The sequence below is a fragment of the Trichechus manatus genome, unplaced genomic scaffold (genome assembly GCF_000243295.1).
Source record: "Trichechus manatus latirostris isolate Lorelei unplaced genomic scaffold, TriManLat1.0 scaffold00032, whole genome shotgun sequence".
Lineage (NCBI taxonomy): Eukaryota > Metazoa > Chordata > Mammalia > Sirenia > Trichechidae > Trichechus > Trichechus manatus.
In genome coordinates, this window is record NW_004443968.1 from 5,464,006 (window position 1) to 5,485,101 (window position 21,096).

At 37.0% G+C, this 21,096-nt stretch overlaps 1 protein-coding gene across 1 annotated transcript in view; it reads left to right on the top strand.

Annotated features, from left to right (window-relative positions):
• The window catches only part of ADGRV1 (adhesion G protein-coupled receptor V1), a 687,583-nt gene that overhangs the window by 150,074 nt on the left and 516,413 nt on the right, over positions 1-21,096 (top strand). Inside the window, exons 24-27 of the mRNA XM_023730073.1 lie at positions 9,871-10,047; positions 12,401-12,581; positions 13,554-13,756; positions 19,709-19,838. Coding sequence (XP_023585841.1) covers positions 9,871-10,047; positions 12,401-12,581; positions 13,554-13,756; positions 19,709-19,838 — 691 coding nt within the window. The remainder of the gene's footprint in view (positions 1-9,870; positions 10,048-12,400; positions 12,582-13,553; positions 13,757-19,708; positions 19,839-21,096) is intronic.

Below are 21,096 nucleotides of genomic sequence, written 5' to 3' on the forward strand. Positions count from 1 at the left end.
ATTTCAATCAGATTTACCTTGTTTTGGTTCTGAGCTCTGGGTATCTTCATCTGCTGTCTTTTCTGTTTGGTACATGGTGTTCCAGATCTTCACATTTAATCATTCAGGTCTCAGCTCCAAAGACATTTCCTCAGTGGAGATGTAATTCTCCCTTCTCCCTCCTGGTCACTCTCTACCCCTTCACCTAGTTTTAGCTTTTTTGTAGCATGGATCACTCTTTAAATTTTCTTTATTATTTATAAATCTTAACTATTTACTCTCTATCCCTTCTCCACTGCAAAAATAAGGGGCTCTGAGTATAACAAGGTCTACTGTTCATTATTGTATGTTTAGCACTTAGAATTGAGCAGTGTAGATACTCAGTAAATGTTTGTTGAAATTATGATGATTATATTTTAGTATCAAGACACAAAGAGCCTCATAGCAGTTCAAATATCAGTCATGTTTAGATTCAGTTAGACTGTATAAACAGACAAACTGAAGAAAATAAGAAAATAGATAACAAAATAAAAAATTGCCTAAAATGAGGAATAGCTTCTGAGTGTTTCTCTGGATTTCTGGATGATAGTATAGTAAAATCTTCAAAACTGGCTTATCTCACAAGTTCCATCAATAGATGGTGGTTGGTGTTGGTTTACCTCTAATGAGGTATGCATCTTTTCCTCTTCCTGGAAATTTCTGAACTTGAACAGGGCCAGTTAAACCTTTATTGTAAAAGAGAGAACTTCCCTGTTTAGTCCACAACACCTATTCAAGTTGGGCTAGCTGGGAAGAGAAAGAAAACCTGACTGATTAGTCTCCAAACCTACTTGGGAGGTAAATGGACTGTATGTATATTGGAAAGAGAAACATTTAGATTGTTGATATAGGAAAAGTGTTGTTGAGTCTAAAAGATTAAACATTAGAATTTGAGGGAAGGAAGAATACAGAATTTTCATTTCTGAAAATGCTAAGAATAGAAATGTTAAGAATTCCTGCTTTTCTTGCTGTGATGTGAAGAGAGGAGTAAGATGAAATAGTTATCATCATCATTGCCATCATCATCAATACTTACTGATTGCTTACTGAAGTGGTTCTCAAAGTGTGGTCTGAGTACCCCTGGAAGTTCCTGAGATCCTTTCAGAAGGTCTGGAGGGTCAAAACTACTTTTATAAAAATACTAAGATGTTGTTTGCCTTTTTCACTTTATTGACATTTGCACTGAAAAAGCAATGGTGGGTAAAACTGTTAACACCTAAGCGCAAATCAAGGCAGTGGCACCAAATGGAATTGGTTATCATTGTATTATTTACCGCACCTATGCACAGTTAAAAAAATGCAGGTGTCGCTTAAAAATGTCCTTGATAAATCAGTAAAAAACGTTTATAAAATCTTGACCCCTGAGTACCTGTCTTTTTGATATTATGTATCACGTTAGTATCACATACTAGCAAAATTTTGCTGATGATAATTCAAAAATGACTGCAGCGGTACATCGATAGGGAAGTGCAAAAAGTTCAAGCCAGATTCAGAAGAATACATAGAACGAGGAATATCATTGTTGATGTCACATGGATGTTGGCCAAAAGCAGAAAATACCAGAAAGATGTTTCCTTATGTTTTATTGAACTACATACAGGTATTTGACTGTGTGGATCATAACAAATTATGGATAACATTATGAAGAACAGGAATTTCAGAACACTTAATTGTGCTCATGCAGAAACTACATAGATCAAGAGGCAGTCGTTCGAACAGAACAAGGGGATATTGCAGAGTTTAAATTTGGAAAAGGTGCATGGTAGGTAGGGTTGTATCCTTGCATCTTACTTATTCAGTGTATGCTGAAGAAATAATTCATGAAGAAGAACATGGCATCAAAATTAGAGGATGACTCATTAACAACCTGTGATATACAGATGACAGAACTTTGCTTGCCAAAAGTGAAGACAACTTGTAGCACTCACTGATGAAGGTCAAATACTGCAGCAGTCTTCAGTAGGGGTTATACCTAAACAAGAAGAAAACAAAAATCCTCACAACTGGACCAGTAAACAATATCATGATAAAATGGAGAAAAAACTGAAGTTGTCAATGATTTTGTTCTACTTGGATTCACAATCAACACCCATGGAAGCATCAGTCAGGATATCAAATGATGTATCACGTTGGGCAAATCTGTTGCAGAAGACCTCTTTAAAGTGTTAAAAAGCAAAAATACCACTTTGATGACTAAGGTGTTCCTAATCCAAGCTATGGTCTTTCATATGCATATGCATATGAAAGCTGGACAATGAAAAAGGAAGACAGAAGAAGAATTGATGCATTTGAATTGTGGTATTGGTGAAGAATATTGAATGTACTGTGGACTGCCAAAAGAATGAACAAATCAGTCTCAGAAGAAATACAACCAGAATACTCCTTAGAAGCAAGGATGGCAAGACTTTGGTTCACTTACATTGGACATGCCATCAGGAGAGACCGGTTGTTAAGAGGACATCATGTTTGGTCAGTGAAAAGGAGGGAAACCCTCAATGAGTTGGATTGGCACAATAACCACAACAGTGGACTCAAACATACCAGTTATCGTGAAGATGGCACTGGACCGGGCAACATTTTGTTCTGTTGTACATAAATTCTGCATGACTGAATTGCTGGCAACTAACAACAACAACATCACAAAATGAGAAACACAAATAATGCACTTCTGCGCATTACCAAAATATAGTTGTCTTCAAGAAAAGTGTGCAATTTTTGAATTGTGAGCTGAACCAGCTGCTCTTTTCGTGGAAAACCATTTTTATTGGAAAGAATGATAACTTTTGGTTATTCAGACTTGGGTATTTGGCAGGCATTCTCTTGAAAATGAAGGAAGTGAGCCAGTGACTTCAAAGGAAACAACTGACAGTACTTGTTGCCGATGATAAAAATTCGAGCTTTCAGTTGAACATTAGAATTTTGGAGCACTTGTATTCGCCAAAGTGAGCTTGGCTGCTTTCCAATACTTATAGATGGATAATTTAAATTTTTGTCTCCATCATGTTGTTGCAGTGACATTGAAAAAAAAATTTTTTTTATCCCCTCAAAATTTCTGAAGGCATTAGAGTTTCTTTAAAGACTTCTCTCAGAGTTCTTTTATGTTTTTACATGTTTTTAGAGATTCATTTGACATGAAGTACTATTAAGGTTAAAACAAAAGCATAATTACATCTTAAATAATGAAAATATGTAGAAAATAACATAGGTTGCTATTTGACATACTGAGAGATGATAATGATTATTTTGTGATTTGTTTCCTCCTAAACAGGTCCACCATGTCCTGGCAATTAGCAGGGCTTAATAGATTATCATGAAAGAATGAATAAACCTATATGCATTTTAGAGTCTTAATGATGCATGCTGAACAGTTATTTGATTTCCAAATAGAATCTGTGTTGAACAGATGAATAATTTTGTGGAATATTTAGCCTAACCACATTTTCATGTTGCCTCCCCATATTTTGTTATTCTGTCTACTTCTGTTATTTTCTCTCTACCTTATTGTAGCACCCATTTGTGTCTTTTAAAATGATATCCAAATAATTAGAAAGTCACGAGATTTCATAGTGATGTGAAACTTAGTTAGAAATTTTAGTTTAGTTTTTATAACTAATATTGGTTAAGACCTTGGCTGCTAACCAAAAGGTTGGCAGTTTGAATCCGCCAGCCACTCCTTGAAAACCCTATGAGGCAGTTCTACCCTGTTTTTAGGGTTGCTATGAGTCAGAATCAACCTGACGGCAACAGTTTTGGTTTGGGTTTTTGGTAATATTTGGATTATATTTTATATTTATAAATTTATGATTTAAGAACCAATTTAGAGACATTTTAGGAAGATCTTCATGAAAATTAGAATATTATTTCAGCTTGGACTGTGTAAGTGTCTGCCATATGTTATGTGAGTAGACTCCGTTAGATCTAAGTGATAAAGATATAATCTGATATCACAGATCATTACCCAAGCATGAAACAAAATTAAAAATTAATTGGATGTGTAATTGTTTAGCTTTAATCTTCTGTTTCAATAGAGAAGCCCTATTCATGGCTCAGAATACTGTTATTATTTTTTTCTAGTGAAATAGATTTCAAAAGCTCTTTTCCTTGTTCACCCTTATTACTACTCTTCTGCAGATATGAATATTTGGCAAATTCCTGACTCAAAAGAGGAAACAGTACTGGATACTGTTGTTTCTAGTGAAAAACTGAGTGATGGTGATTCTGATGATGGCTACATGATATTATGCCTTTTCATATTAGTGGCCTAAATGTTTGCTTGCATCATGATTTTAAAGACAATTAGACAAATATTTTAATAGCAGAAAAACGCTTTTCAGTATTTATTCTCTATGTCTTAATCATCTGGTATTACAGATTACATCTTGTAGACCAGTATTTTTCAAAGTGTTGCCTATGAACAACCTTGGTCAGAAATTTCTATTCATATTCCTGGACACTGCTCCTGTTCCAGAACCCCATTTGTGAATCAGAACCTCTGGTGGGAGGGGGAAAAAGGTGAATTAAAAAATATTTTTAAATTATAGTTGTCTTAGTTACCTAGTGCTGCTATAACAGAAATACCACAAGTGGATGGCTTTAACAAACAGAAATTTATTCTCTCACAGTTTAGGAGGCTAGAAGTCTGAATTCAGAGTGCCAGCTCCAAGGGAAGGCTTTCTCTGTTGGCCCTGGGGGAAAGTCCTTGTCATCAATCTTCCCCTGGTCTAGGAGCTTCTCAGATACAGGGACCCCGCTGCACTCTGCTCCCAGCACTTCTTTCTTGGTAGCTTGAGGTCCCCATCTCTCTGCTAGCTTCTTTCTCCTTTTAAAAGGTGATGCATGCCATACCACAGGGAAACTCCCCTTACATCGGATCAAGGATGTGACCTGAGTAAGGGTGTTGCATCCCACCATAATCTTTTTTACCATAACCTAATTTTGCCTCATTAACCACAGGCAAATATGAGGATTTACAACACACAGGAAAATTACATCAGATCACAAAATGGACGACAACCATACAATACTGAGAATCGTGACCTAACCAAATTGACACATGAATTTTTGGGGAACACAGTTCAATCCATGACAATAGTAATCATTCAGTCACCAAAGGAGGGAAAATAGAATAATGGACCCCTGTGTACCAATCACAGGAGCCCTTGTGGCACAGTGGTTAAACACTTGGCTGCTAACTGAAAGGTGAGTGGTTCAAACCCACCAGCTGCTCCATAGGAGAAAAATATGACAGTCTGCTTCTGTAAAGATTTCAGCCTTGGAAACCCTATGACGCAGTTCTGCTCTGTCCTTCAGGGTCACTATGCGTCAGAATCAACTGGAGGGCAATGGGTTTTTGATTTGCTGTACCTGTCATCTAGCTTCAACAGTTATCAGCCTTTTGCTAATCTTGTGGAATCTCTTTTGCCTGAATGTTTGTTTAAAGCAAATCTCAGACACTATATCATTCCTCTGTAAATTCTTAAGTATGAAAGGTCAATTTTTACCAAGAATCCTAGGTGATTTCTTTATAGGCGTTCAACATTTGATGGCTCTTCCCTAATTGAGACTTTACAAATATACTTTATTGAATACAGTATGAATTAATTACATTTCTATAGAATTTTGATACATGGCACATATCTGTACACATTCTTATTGAATATGGATTTTTTTTGTTTCTTTATAAAGCTGATGACATTCAGGAGGCTATAGATTTTTAAAAAATATTTTATTTTTTTTTGGTAACAATATACACAACCAGGCATACATTCATTTACAATTTCTATATGAACAGTTCAGTAACATTTGTTACATACTTCACATTGTGTCCTCATTGTCACTATCTCTACCCATGTTGTTTCATCACCATGAATTTAGGCTCTCTGCTCCTTGATGTTCTCATCTGTGCTTTAGGTTAACTGTTGTCAGTTTACACTCATAGGTAATACTTGTAAGAGCACTGTTCTTAAGGCAAATATTCTTTATTAATTGGCTAAAACTGTTGTTTAGTTTAATGTTGGCTTCATGGGATATTTCTGGTTTAAGGTTTAAAGATTATTTCTGGTCATTAGATTTGGGAGTTCCCCCAGTCTCGATGGATTCAGTAAGTCTGGTTTCCAAATGAGTTTGAAGTTCTGTTCCATACTTTTCCTCCTTTTCATCAGGATCCATCTGTTGGGTCCTTGATCAAAATGTTCAGTAATGGCAGCCGGTCACCATCCATTTATTCTGGTCTTAGAGTGACGGAGGTATTGAAGCTGTAGAATTCGATGAAGGTTTTACTAAGTGAAAGTGTGGTAAGATAACTTTTCCCCCATGTGACTCCTGCATGCAAAAAGCTCGTCTCTTAGGTCTTCCAGAAGCTGCTTGGTATTTCCTCAGTGACTTGGTAAAAGTTTAAGTGTGTGAGGAACCACTACACATTCCTGAGTGTATCTTTGAATTTAATCTATGCTTTTTGCCGAAAACAAAAGACTTGAACATTCCCATGTTGGGATTAATGGTTTATTCATTTAACACATTCAAAATAACCACCCTGATTAAAATTTTGGGTGGAAAAATGCAACAAATCCATTCCATTGTGATATGGATTTTAAATACATAGAAATCAGTTTTTTTCCAAAATGTAAGCGTATGTATTTCAGTTTGGTAATATTTTTACACAGCTTTTTGTTATTGTGTATGTGTGTCTATGTATTAAGGTGAAGACTATTGTATTTTTGTGCAAATAACACATGCCTTCCACATTTATTTGCCAACCACTCCCTCCCACCATGAGGTATTTTTCTAAGCACCGCTATGCTAGTAAAAAAAAATTAGCATAGCACTCTTATGAATATACCTTGCTGGGGTGGGGGGAGAGTGATTAGCAAACAAATGTAGAAAGTGCACATTATTTGTGTAAAATCAATATATGTTTCTCTCTGTATATATGTATCTATATAACCAAAACCAGCTGCCGTTGAGTTCATTCTGACTCATAGTGACCCTATAGGACAGAATAGAACTGCCCTAAAGGGTTTCTAAAGCTGTAAATCTTTATGGAAGAAGGATCGGTAGTTGGAAAATATGGCCTTGGTGATAGAAATGATGCCGGAGATCACATGATAGAATTTTGCAAGACCAATGACTTCTTCATTGCAAATACTTTTTCACCAACGTAAATGGCAACTATACATGTGGAGCTTACCAAATAGAATACACAGGAATCAAATCGACTACATCTGTGGGAAGAGACAGTGGAAAAGCTCAATATCATCAGTCAGAACAAGGCCAGGGGCCGACTGTGGAACAGGCCATCAATTGCTGTTATGCAAGGTCAAGTTGAAACTGAAGATTAGAGCAAGTCGACGAGTCAAAGTATGACCTTGAATATATCCTACCTGAATTTAGAGACCATCTCAAGAATAGATTTGACACATTGAACACTAATGACCGAAGACCAGACGAGTTGTGGAATGACATCAAAGACATCATACATGAAGAAAGCAAGAGCTCATTAAAAAGACAGGAAAAAAAGAAAAGAACAAAATGAATGTCAGAAGAGACTCTGAAACTTGCTCTTGAACGTCGAGTAGCTAAAGCAAAAGGAAGAAATGATGAAGTAAAAGAGTTGAAGAGAAGCTTTCAAAGGGCGGCTTGAGAAGACAAAGTAAAGTATAATGACATGTGCAAAGTCCTGGAGATGGAAAACCAAAAGGGAAGAACAACAGGCTCGGCATTTCTCAAGCTGAAAGAACTGAAGGAAAAATCCAAGCCTTGAGTTGCAATATTGAAGGATTCTATGGGAAAACATTAAACAACATGACAGCATGAGCTCCCTTCCACAAAGACTGATCTAGCCACTGCGACTGCTGAATGTCCAACCAACAAGCAGTGGAGACTGAAGCTAAGCACTTTCCAAAGAGCTATTTGGTGACAGGTTGATTCTAATAAGACCCTGTCACCTCAGAGGGTGCTGCAATTTATTCTTACTAGAAAATGACACAAGGAACTCTGATGGCGCAATGGTTTAAGTGCTTGGCTGCTAACCAGAAGTTTGATGGTTCAAACCCACACAGCAGCTCCACAAAGAAAGGCCTGGTGATCTGCTCCCATAAAGATTACAGCTTAGAAACCCTATGGGGCAGTTCTGCTCTGTCACATGGGGTTGCTATGAGTCCAAGTCAACTCAACGGCACCTAACAACAACAAGGGAATCCACACTTACTCTGGCTAATGGGTTTACTTTTCCTAGTACCTCTGTCACCTTATCATCTGAAGGCTTCAGTAATGCCTGCTTTATCTAGATAGGAACTGCATCAGGTTACCTCAGTCAAAGGGATTTGTTTTATGTGAAGGAGGTGTAACATTGGGCACATAGCCATATAATTCATTAACCCTATTTCTGAAGCAGCTGGCCTAATACACCAATGAAGTGACCTGTTAAAGACTCAGCTAAGGAGCCAGCTCAGGGACACCTTCTTGTAGGGTTGGTGTGTTGTCCTTGAGGGTGCCGTATGTGCATCCAATGGCTGATATCTTGTTCTGTGTCCCCAGTATTCAGAACACATAGGCTCATGAAAGAAGAGGTAGAAGTGAGACTGGCCCCTATTTCCATCACTCCTGGTGGCCCGCTGCCAGAATGTGTGTTTTCCTGCTTCCATGCTTTAGAATCCACTGCATTAAAAGTTCTGATTCTGGAGGTGGAACTGAGGGTAGGAGGCACACTGAGGGTTCCATTGAACGACCCTCTGGCCACTTTGGGCTTCTCATGCCAGTGGACCAGTGGGCAAATAAAGTAGTTATGGTATTGCCCCAGGGGTGATTGATCCTCTTTACCTTGAGGCACTAGAGTTGCTGCTACACATCTGGATAAGAGTGCTGCTGGTCAGTGAAAGTCAGAGGATTTACTAGAACATTTGGTGCTTCCATGCTAATTGATAACTGCTTTGACTATTGCTTGTTTTTAGATTAATTCCAAATCTATTTTCTCCAACCCTAATATCAGCACCAAAGTGGCTCTATTTAATGCTGACTAGAGGTGTTTATGACTCATATGAAAAATAGAGAATGACATTGCATATATTAAGATTTGTATCTTTATCTCTGTAGTTTTAGTTCTTTTTCTATGAACTGTATGTTTGTTAATATTGAATTATGGGACTGAGAATTTAAGAGTGTGAAGACCTTGGTTAAAAAGATATTCCAAATTCATGCTCCAAATAATTTTTAAGCATTATTTTAAAGTGTTTAGATAAATAGTACGCACATACACACACACGGAATGACATAAAATGCTTGCCTTGATCTGAATATTGTTCCTATTGTTCCCCTCTAGATATTTCTCAGAATCTCCCCACTTGGCACCTTATACCACCCCAAGAATGATTTTACCAATGATTTCACACTACATTGTTTCTTATGTCCGTGCCAGAAAGTTTTCCTTGATGTCATGTTCCACCCTCTACCCCAACCATCACTGCTATTTGGTCTGTCTGTGCTCGTCTCATCATTAAATCTCTTTATACTCTAAGCTTATCCAGAGAAAGGACTATGCTTTTTCCATCATTTGTAACCATAGCGTCTAGCATAGTAGCAAGCATACGGGAGGTGTTAATGAATGAATTACATGTACAGTTAACTGATTATAATTCTTTTCCTTCATTCATACCTATAAAGGAAAGAGAGAAAATGAATGATTAACTATATTTTAGTAGTGAAAAATATATCTGGGGGAAGGTAGTGGCCTCCTTAGTCTTTCTTTTTGGAGGTAAAAAAGTTACAGAATTAAGTTTATGGTAAAAGGATTTCATGAAAGCATTGTAATTTTATTTGAATTAGTATGGATTATAAATAATTTATGTTCAATTTCAGGTTGCAGAGGAGGGCTCCACCATTTCATGTGTGGTGGAGAGAACCAGAGGAGCTCTGGATTATGTACATGTTTTTTACACCATCTCACAGATCGAATCTGACGGCATTAATTACCTTGTTGATGATTTTGCTAATGCCAGTGGAACTATCACATTTCTTCCTTGGCAGAGATCAGAGGTAAATATACCTTGTTTGTTTCTTTGAAAGCGTCCTGGAAAGCTTTTCCTGAGGTATTTGCTCGTAATTTCTTTGCAGCTTCTTGCTAGTTAAGCACTTTTAAATATTTAGGAGATTTTAAATATTTAGGAGATTATATATTATGGTACAAAATATTTTTGTATTTATTTATGCAAAAGAAAAGCTAAGAGTTTTGAATAATATGTGTTATAGTTTTATTTGTTCTTCCATCTCAAATAATAAAAAATGATATAGTTTAAAGTATTTCATTGTGGGTTTTTTGTTATTACTGATAATATAGTGTCTTAGTTATCTAGTGCTGCTATATGACAGAAATACCACAAGTGAGTGGCTTTAACAAACAGAAATTTATTTTCTCACATATTAGGAGGCTAAAAGTCCGAATTCAGGGTGCTGGCTCTAGGGGAAGTCTTTCTCTCCCTGTCAGCTCTGGAGGAATGTTCTTGTTTCTTTTTTGAGCTTCTGCTTCTGGGCGTTCTTCATGTGGCTTGACATCTCTTTTCCCCCATCTCTGTTTCTTTCCTTTCTTGTTTGTTGTTGTTGTTGTTAGATGCCATCGAATCGGTTCTGACTCATAGTGACCCTAGGTACAACAGAACAAAATACTGCCCAGTCATGCACCATCCTCACAATCACTGTTATGTTTGAGCCTATTGTTGCAGCCACTCTCTCTTCCTCTTTTTCGCTGACCCTCTACTTTACCAAGCATGATGTCCTTCTCCAGGGACTGATCCCTCCTGATAACATGCCCAAAGTATGTGAGATGAAGTCTTGCCATCCTCGCTTCCAAGGAGCACTCTGGCTGTACTTCCAAGATAGACTTGTTTATTCCACTGGCATTCCATGGTCTATTCAATATTCTTCATCACCATCATAATTCAAAGGCATCAGTTCTTCTTCAGTCTTCCTTATTCATTGTCCAGCTTTTACATGCATATGAAGCGATTGAAAATATCATGGCTTGGGTCAGGTGCACCTTAGTCCTCAAAGTAGTATCTTTGCTTTTCAACCCTTTAAAGAGGTCTTTTGCAGCACATTTGCCCAATGCAATAAGTGGTTTGATTTCCTGACTGCTAATTCCCTGGGCGTTGATTGTGGATCCAAGTAAAATGAAACCCTTGAGAAACGTCACTGTTTTCTCCATTTATCATGATGTTGCTTATTGGTTCAGTTGTGAGGATTTTTGTTTTCTTTATGTTGAGGTGCAATCCATACTGAAGGCTGTAGTCTTTGACCTCCATCAGTAAGTACTTCAAGTCCTCTTCATTTTCAGCAAGGAGATTGTGTCATCTTCATAGCACAGGTTGTTAATGAGTCGCCCACCAATTCCGATACCACATTCTTATAGTTGAGCTTCTCAGAGTATTTGCTCAGCATGCAGATTGAGTAAGTATGGTGAAAGGATGCAACCCTGATGCAAGCAACTTTCTTGATTTTAAAACATGCAGTATCCTCTTGTTCTGTTCAAATGACTGCCTCTTGGTCTATGTACAGGTTCCTCATGAGCACAATTAAGTGTTCTGGAATTCCTATTTTTTTGAAATGTTGTCCATAATTTGTTGTGACTCACACCATCAAATACCATTGCATAGTCAATAAAACACAGGTAAATGCAGAAATTATTGAACAATATCATTGATAACACATGCAGGTAAAATTTTCCTGAAGATCATTCCAAAGCCGTTGCAGCAGTACATCGACAGGGAACTGCCAGAAATTCAAACTAGATTCAGAAGAGAACGCGGAACAAGGGTTATCACTGCTGATGTCCGATGGATCTTGGCTGAAAGCAGAGAATACTAGAAAGATGTTTACTTGTGTTTTATTGACTATGCAAAGGCATTCGACTGACTTGCTTATTTAATCTCTTTTATATTTCAAAAGAGATTGATTTAAGATACCCTACACTAATCCTGTCTCATTAACATAACAAAGACAACCCATTCCCAAATGGGATTATAACCACAGGCATAGAAGTTAGGATTTACAGCACATTTTTGGGGGACACAATTCAATCCACAACATCTGGAAAACCACAGAATTCTTAATGTTACTTTCCTGATCAGCCAGTAAATTAGTGTTATAATTATTATCTCATTTGCATTAAATTTGGAGCATGAGGTGATTTTTCTGTATTATGAAAGCATAAGTGTCCTCCAGTTTCATCAAAACTTTCCATGAATGATAGTCTCATACTTAGTTCATGTAGAAATAAATCATGCTAAATAATAACTTCAATTGAATGTAATTTAAATAGGTTATTTTATTTTCCTCTGAAATGTAATTTCTACATGCCTCATTGCTTAATGCCTCTGGATTTTTACATTTATAGGTCCTGAATATATATGTTCTTGATGATGATATTCCTGAGCTCAGTGAGTATTTTCGTGTGACATTGGTATCTGCAATTTCTGGAGATGGGAAACTAGGTTCAACACCCACCAGCGGTGCAAGCATAGATCCTGAGAAGGAAACAACGGATATCACCATCAAAGCTAGTGATCATCCATATGGTAACCAACTCCTTTTGTAAATATAATCCTCTCTTCCCTGGTTGGACTTGAACTTGTTAGGAACTACTTAAGAAACTTTTCGCAAATGATTGAAGTAGAGTTCCTCCGAAACTTGTAACTTCTCTGCCTTTTAACATCTAAGATACCATTTTGAGGAACATTGTTTATCCAAGAAAATCATAAAGACTATTTTTTAAACTTTAACAATATGATAATTTCAGCAGTTTATGCAGGATTATTTAAAATGAGAAAAGTACTTCTAGTCATGGCTATCAAATTTAAAAAATTCAAAAATTATCCTACTATGATATGTTAACCCCTAAATAATTGAAGTGCTTTGCAATTTATATTTAATTAAGCTTCAAAAAGTACAGTTTTTACTGTATATTTATGTTAACATCTTTTTGTCTTATGCTGAAAAGTGATAATTTTATTAATTTGTGAACTACCATAGATGTCCATCTTAATAAATTGAGAATGTTTTCTGTAATGAAAGGCAGTATTTTTTAATATGGGAATAAAGCAAGAAGAACATCTGTTAAAAGGGCTAGGTAGGAAACTTGGGAGGCTTTTCAGCTCTAGTTTTCATAGTTAAATTATTTAAAAAGTATAAATGTCTCAGAGGGCAATTAATTAGAGTCTACTATAAATTTGAGAATGAATTCTAGAAAGTCAAATATGTGCAAGTGTTTGAAAATGTTCATTTTACTGATGCATGTGCAAAAAAGAAAAGCTTTTTTGGGGTAAAATAAGGAAAACTGTTATTTTAATTTTTGACATTGTTAGAACTATAAACATATTCCATGTCAAAAGTATGTTAATCAAATCTTTGCCAGTGTCGTTTCTAAGTGAATGCCCTCAGAATTTTAGCCTGGTGATAAAAATAATTGTGCAAGATGGTTTCAAATGAATAAGAAATTCTTCCACAGGTAACTGGGGAGAAAATGACCCGCCTCTCTTTGTATCCACCAGGCTTGCTGCAGTTCTCCACCGGGCTGCCTCCCAAGCCTGAGGACGCAATGACCTTGCCTGCAAGCAGCGTTCCGCACATCACTGTGCAGGAGGAAGATGGAGAGATCCGGTTATTGGTTGTCCGTGCACAAGGACTCCTGGGGAGGGTTATGGTGGAATTTAGAACCGTTTCATTGACAGCTTTCAGTCCTGAGGACTACCAGGTAACTCACTTAGCCCTTTGAAGCTGTATTTGCACCTTCTAAAACAGAAATAAATACTTCCTTGGAGGATTGGCAGGGACTTGTACAGTATCTGGAACATAATCCACAAAGAAAATAAGCACTGATGGCTTTCCAGCATTTTTACTTTATGTAAAATTAAGGTGTTTTCATGCATTAAAGCCCAACACTGAAATAGCTACCTTAGTGATTTCTCTTATACTTGTCATAGGCTTTACTTGTATTAAAAACAAAACAAAACAAACCCATTGCTGTTGAGTTGAATCCGACTCCTAGTGACCCTATAGGACAGAGTAGAACTGCCCCGTACGGTTTCCAAGGAGCGGCTGGTAGATTCGAACTGCTGACCTTTTGTTTGGCAGCTGTAGCTCTTAATCACTGTGCCACCAGGGCTCCATTACATGTATTATTTATTTTAATGTTATAGGTTTTGTTCAAATATATTGAAAATTATATATCTTACACATTTTCAATCCTCCTACCTACGTCTATAAAAAGAAACTAAATTTTAAAACAGGTATTTTCATTTCTTTTTAATTTTAATTATTTTTTATTCAAGTAAGTAGCAAAGTGGCATTGACAAAAAAGACTGGGTCTTGGAACTACATATATTTGGGTTTTAACTGTTACTTTACATGTTTGGGGTTGGGAAACTCATTTAATCTTTCTTAACCTCAGTCTTCTTATTTGTAAAAGAGAGATAATGCCTGCTGGGCAGATCATTTGGAGGATTGATCTCAACATTTTAAGTGCCTTGTACTGTACTTGACACATATGTAGTGATACTCAGTAACCACTACTATTACTATTATTATTGTTACCAATACTCATACTGTCATACTTTCTTCTGGGCAATCCTTCTCAAGAAGGATTTTATATCCTTCAGCATTTGTGTTTTCCCAAAGAATCTTTATCTCTTACTCTGCTATTCATTCTGTTTCCCCTCTTCTTCCTAACAAGACCCACAAATGGTACAGTGTTCACTAATTTGTACATACTTATACTCGCCACCCACAGAAACCTTGGCTAACTGAACCCAGTTAAGTTTAGCTATAGTCTATCTACTTTTTCCTGGATTTCTTCTTTCTCAAGCTCATTTTCTTAAGCAGTCTATATTTCTCTTACTGTTGACATTTATTGTGCCCTTAACTAAACTAGTATGTAGCCTATTCCACTAGACATCTCATCTTAGTGTTGGCTTAGTCTTGTTTTTCCTACATTCTCTTAAAGAAATGTTTTAGTCCTCACCTTAATGATCATCAATTCCTAGATAGTCTGAATAACTCCAACCTCCATTTAAATGATTATTTTCTTTAATAACTTAAAGAAAATTGCGATCCCCATCTCTCATGACTATCAGAAAGCTAGTGCCTTTGGAGACATGGCTGAGGGTTTTGAGAAGTGCTTAGATTTTCTGGTTGTCAATTGTCACCACTTTTAACCATTGCCTGTGCTTCTCCCTGATAACCTGATGACTTTGGCCTTCACTAATTCTCGATGATACTTAAGCTGTCTCTAGTCTGGGTTAGAACAGAAGTAAGATTTCTTAGGCTTTGTATGTGAGTATGTGTGTATGCATGTTTTGGGGAAGGGTATGGAGATCCCAGGCGGGATCATGAACAGAACAGGAAGCAATTGAATGTCACTGTTCCTAGCCTTATTCTTATATCACAAGTCGCAGGTGATCCCCACCATCTGGTGCTTACATTATAGCTTACATCCCAAGCTTCTAAAATGGCGCCAGGCACATGCTATGTGCTTGGCAAAGACTGAAAAAGTGAATAAATGAATGAATAAGTAATTTGGTACTTGGGTTCCTCAACTTAGCTTAAAAAACAAGCCGTTGCTGGCAAGTCGATTCTGACTCATGGCGACCCTGTAGGACAGAGTAGAACTGCCCCATAGGGTTTCCAAGGAGCGGCTGGTGGATTAGAACTACTAGCTTTTTGGTTAGCAGCCAAGCAATAAACCACTTAACCACTGTGCCATCATAGAACTGGGGAAACTGGGTATAGTATACTGGATTTGTTTTAAAAATGTGTGTTTTCAAAATTTCAGCAAGCAAGGTTGTGTCATCTGCATATTGCAGGTTGTTAATGAGTCATCCACTAAACCTGATGCTACATTCTTCTTCATATAGTCCAGCTTCTCGGAGTATTTGCTCAGCATATACATTGAATAAGTATGGTGAAAGGATACAATCCTGATGCACACCTTTCCTGATTTTAAACCCTGCAGTATCCCCTTGTTCTGTTCCAATGACCGCCTCTTGGTCTATGTACTTGTTCCACATGAACACAATAAAGTGTTCTGGAATTCTCATTCTTCACAAGGTTGCCCATAATTTGTTATGATCCACACAGTTGAATGCGTTACACGGTCGATAAAACACAGGTAAATATCTTTCTGGTATTCTCTGCTTTCAGCCCAGATCCATCTGACATAAGCAGTGGTATCCCTTGTTCCATGTCCTCTTCTGAATCTAGCTTGAATTTCTGGTGGTTCCCTGTGATGTACTGCTGCAACTGCTTTTGAACCATCTTCAGCGAAATTTTACTTCTGTGTGATATTAATCATATTGTTTGATAATTTCCACATTCTGTTGGATCACCTTTCTTTGGAATGGGCACATATATGGATCCCTTCCAGTCGATTGACCAGGTTGCTGTCTTCCACATTTCTTGGCGTAGTTGAGTGAGCGCTTCCAGTGCTGCATCCCTTTGTTGAAACATCTCAATCGGTATTCCATTAGTTCCTGGAGCCTTGTTTTTCGCCATTGCCTTCAGTGCAGCTTGGACTTTTTTCTTCAATACCATCAGTTCTTCACCATATGCTACCTCTGGAAATGGTTAAACATTGACCAGTTCTTTTTGGTACAGTAACTCTGTGTTTTCCTGCCATCTTCTTTTGATGCTTCCTGTGTCATTCAATATTTTGCTCTTAGAATCCTTCAATACTATAACTCAAGGCTTGAATTTTCTCTTCAGTTTTTTCAGCTTGAGAAATGCCAAGTGTGTTCTTCCCTTTTGGTTTTCTAGCTCTAGGTCTTTGCACATTTCATTATAATACTTTGTCTTCTCGAGCTGCCCTTTGAAATATTCTGTTCAGCTCTCTTACGTCATCATTTCCCCCATTTGCTTTAGCTGCTCTAACATCAAGAGCAAGTTTCAGAGTCTCTTCTGACATCCATTTTGGTCTTTTCTTTATTTCCTGTCTTTTTAATGACCGTTTGCTTTCTTCATGTATGATGTCCTCCTACAGCTCAGCTGGTCTTCAGTCATTAGTGTTCAATGTATCAAATCTATTCTTAAGATGGTCTTAAATGCAGGTGGGGTATACTCAAGGTCATATTTTGGCTCTTTTGGACTTGTTTCAATTTTCTTGTCCTTTAACTTGAACTTGCATATGAACAGTTGATTGTTCCTGAGATGACCCTTGGTCTTGTTCTGACTGATGATATTGTGCTTCTCCATCGTCTCTTTCCACAGATGTAGTCAATTTGATTCCTGTGTATTCCATCTGACAAGGTCCACATGTATAGTGTCTGTTTACGTTGTTGAAAAAAAGGTATTTGCAATGAATAAGTTGTTGGTCTTGTAAAATTCTATCATGCAATCTCCAGCATTGTTTTATCACTGAGGCCATATTTTCCAACTGCTGATCCTTCTTCTTTGTTTCCAACATTCACGTTCCAATCAGCAGTGATTATCAGTACATCTTTTTTTATTGTTATACTTTAAGTGAAAGTTTACGATTCAAGTTAGTCTCTCATACAAAAAGTTATACATGTATTGTTATGTGACCCTAATTGCTCTCCCTGTACTGTGACAGCACATTCCTCCTTTCCACGCCTGATTTTCCGTGTCCATTCAACCACCTCCTGACCCTCTCTGCCTTCTCATCTCACCTCTGCTAACAGAAGCTGCCCATTTAGTCTCATGTATCTACTTGAGCTAAGAAGCACACTCTTCACGGGTATCATTTTATGTCCCGTAGTCCAGTCTGATCTTTGTCTGAAGAGTTGGCCTTGGGAATGGTTTTAGTTCTGGGTTGACAGAGTCCAGGGGCCATGTTTTCTGGGGTTCCTCCAGTCTCAGTCAGACCATTAAGTCTGGTCTTTTTACTAGAATTTGAGTTCTGCACCCTACTTTTCTCCTGCTACATCAGGGACTCTCTGTTGTGTTCCCTGTCAGGGTGGTCATTGGTGGTAGCCGGGCACCATCTAGTTCTGGTCTCAGGCTGATGGAGTCTCTGGTTCATGTGACCCTTTTGTCTCTTGGGCTAATATTTTCCTTGTGTCTTTGGTGTTCTTCATTCTCCTTTACTCCAGGTGGGTTGGGACAAAATGATGCATCTTAGATGGCCACTCGCTAGCTTTTAAGACCCCAGATGCCACTCACCAAAGTAGGATGCAGAACATTTTCTTAATGAACTTTGTTATGCCAGTTGACCTAGATGTCCCGTGAAAGCATGGTCCCCAGACACCCGCCCCTGCTGCTCTGTCCCTCTAAGCGATTGGTTGTATTCAGAGAACTTCTTAGCTTTGGTTTAGTCCAGTTGTGCTGAATTCCCCTGTAGTGTGTGCTGTCCTTCCCTTCACCTAAGATAATTCTTGTCTACTATATAGCTAGTGAATAACCCTCTCCTTCCCTCCCCACCCTCATAACTATCAAAGAATGTTTTATTCTATGTTTAAACCTTTTCCTAAGTTCTTATAATAGTGGTCTTATACAATATTTGTCCTCCTGTGACTGACTAAATTCACTCAGCAAAATGCCCTCCAGATTCCTCCATGTTATAAGATGTTTCACAGATTCATCATTGTTCTTTATCGTTGCGTAGTATTCCATTATGTGAATATACCATAATTATCATGTTTGATCAATTACAGACTGCAGAAGTTGGTACAAATTTTCAGTTTCTTCTTCTTTGGCATTAGTGGTTGGTGCGTAAATTTGAATAATAGTCAAATTAACTGGTTTTCCTTGTAGGGGTGTGGAAATTATCCTATCACTGACAGTATTGTACTTCAGGATAGAATTTGGAATGTTCTTTTTGACGATGAATGCAGTGTCATTCCTTTTCAATATGTCATTCCCTGCATAGTAGATTGATTGTCTGATTCCATATGGCCAATACCAGTGCATTTCACCTCAGTAATGCCTAGGATATCGATCTTTATGCATTCCATTTCATTTTTAACCACTTCCAGTTTCCTAGATTCATGCTTCGTACATTCCACATTCTGATTACTAATGGATGTTTGCAGCTGTGTCTTCTCATTTTGATTTGTGCCACTTCAGCAACCTTAAAACTTATTAACTACGGGGGAATATTCTTATCTAAGAGATTACAGGAGAAAAGAAGACCTTAAAACTTTGATTTTGAATAACTCTTCGCGTTTCTTGTTATATGTCAATTGTTCCGAAAGGTGATTTATTTTATGAATTGCCATTCCAAGCATAATCAAGGAAAGATTAGTGCTAAATAGACTGATTTTTATTATTGTGTAGAGAGATTCTCAGAATGAAAATACCATTACTATTATGCCCTGAATATTTAAATTTCTGAATGCTATATGTTAACAGTTCTAAATATGTTTGATTGGGATAATTCCTTGCATCTCATTGAATTAATTCTTTAGGAATTTGTAGATGTCATCTCTTAAGACTTCTCATTTGCCTTGACTACTTTTTGGATAAGTAGGTAAATAAGAAAAAGTGAAATCCTTCCAATTTATTTAGTTGGAGAGTATTTATTTAGCATTTATGTTGAACACCATTCATATCCATGACACATTTCCAATTTTATTTTTTACTTGTGTGCCTCTGTTTCGGTATGGAACAATTTGGGACATAACAAATATTCTTGCCTTGTAAATTCATATACAGAATAATCATAATTTAATGGAAAAATCTTTTATGTATATTTCAGAGTGTTGCTGGTACCTTAGAATTTCAACCGGGAGAAAGATATAAATACATTTCTGTCAACATCACTGATAATTCTATCCCTGAGCTGGAAAAATCTTTTAAAGTTGAGTTGTTAAACTCAGAGGAAAGAGGTAAGACTGGTGATTCAACATTTTCCAATATTTGCCTTCCCACTGGCCATGATGACACTAGATTCTATGAAGGAAATATGTTCTTGTGAATTAACCTTATCCTTTTTTTTTTTTTTAATGAATCAATGACTAGTTTTTGGAGAGAGCAAACTGAAGGTTAATAACTGCTTTAAGATTTGTGGTGGAAACTTTCTGATTTATAGTCCCTTTATTGGTGAAAAGAAAATGTCTATCTCTCTACATAATTTTTTAGTATTGATTTTATAAATTAATATTCAACTCATGATTTAATTTACACATACTCTTACTGTGAGGTTTGGTTAATTCTGAATTAATATCTCTATATATTTATCATCTGGCTTTCACTTTTTGTGCTGTTTTGTTCCTTTTATTACTCATTACTCTTTTCTTAAAGTAGATGTGATTTTAGAACAAAATAGTAGAATTGTCCTGAGTCACCAAATTGTAGTGTCATTCATAGTAGGTACCCCTAAAATCACCTCTCTCCTGTCTTCCTTTTTTCTAATTTTTGCTTTAGAACTGTCCCCAGGTATAGTCCCAGCCTGTTGCCGTTGAGTTGATTCTGACTGTTAGTGACCTTATAGTACAAAGTAGAACTGCCCCATAGAATTTCCAAGGAGGCACTGGTGGATTCGAACTGCAACCTTTTGGTTAGCAGCCGAGCTCTTAACCGCTGTGCTACCAGGGTTCCATCACCAGTTATAGCATAGGTTAAAAACTCGTCCTGTAGATAATCTGTTATAACGTGACTATCAGAAAAACAGGTTCAAAATAGATTCACAATGCATTATCCGGAAATCTGATATGCAGACAAATGAATACTAAAAGATTTTGGATCCAAGGCTCATTTTGTGGCAAAAACTCGTTTGGATTGATGTGAGAGTATTTATAATCTTTATTTACCCCTTTTAGAGTGATTATTTATATTTGTTTCTTTGCAGAAATATTCATATGTTTAATTATGTGATGCTACAGGGAGTGTTATACTACTTTTATAAGAAATTGAGGGTTGGTATGATAGTCACCAGAACAGTCCCTTCTATTACAAGACCTGGTATCAGTATTGTAGAATATCATTCTGATGAATACAGAACAGAAGAAAGAAACCACATAATACTAAATAAGTCATCCAAAGGGAGAGATTGCGTAGGACACAAATATTAAAATTTTCTTTTAGGATAAATGGGAATTTGGGGTAAGTATGAAGCATTTCCCAAATTTTCTCTGCCATGTTCTC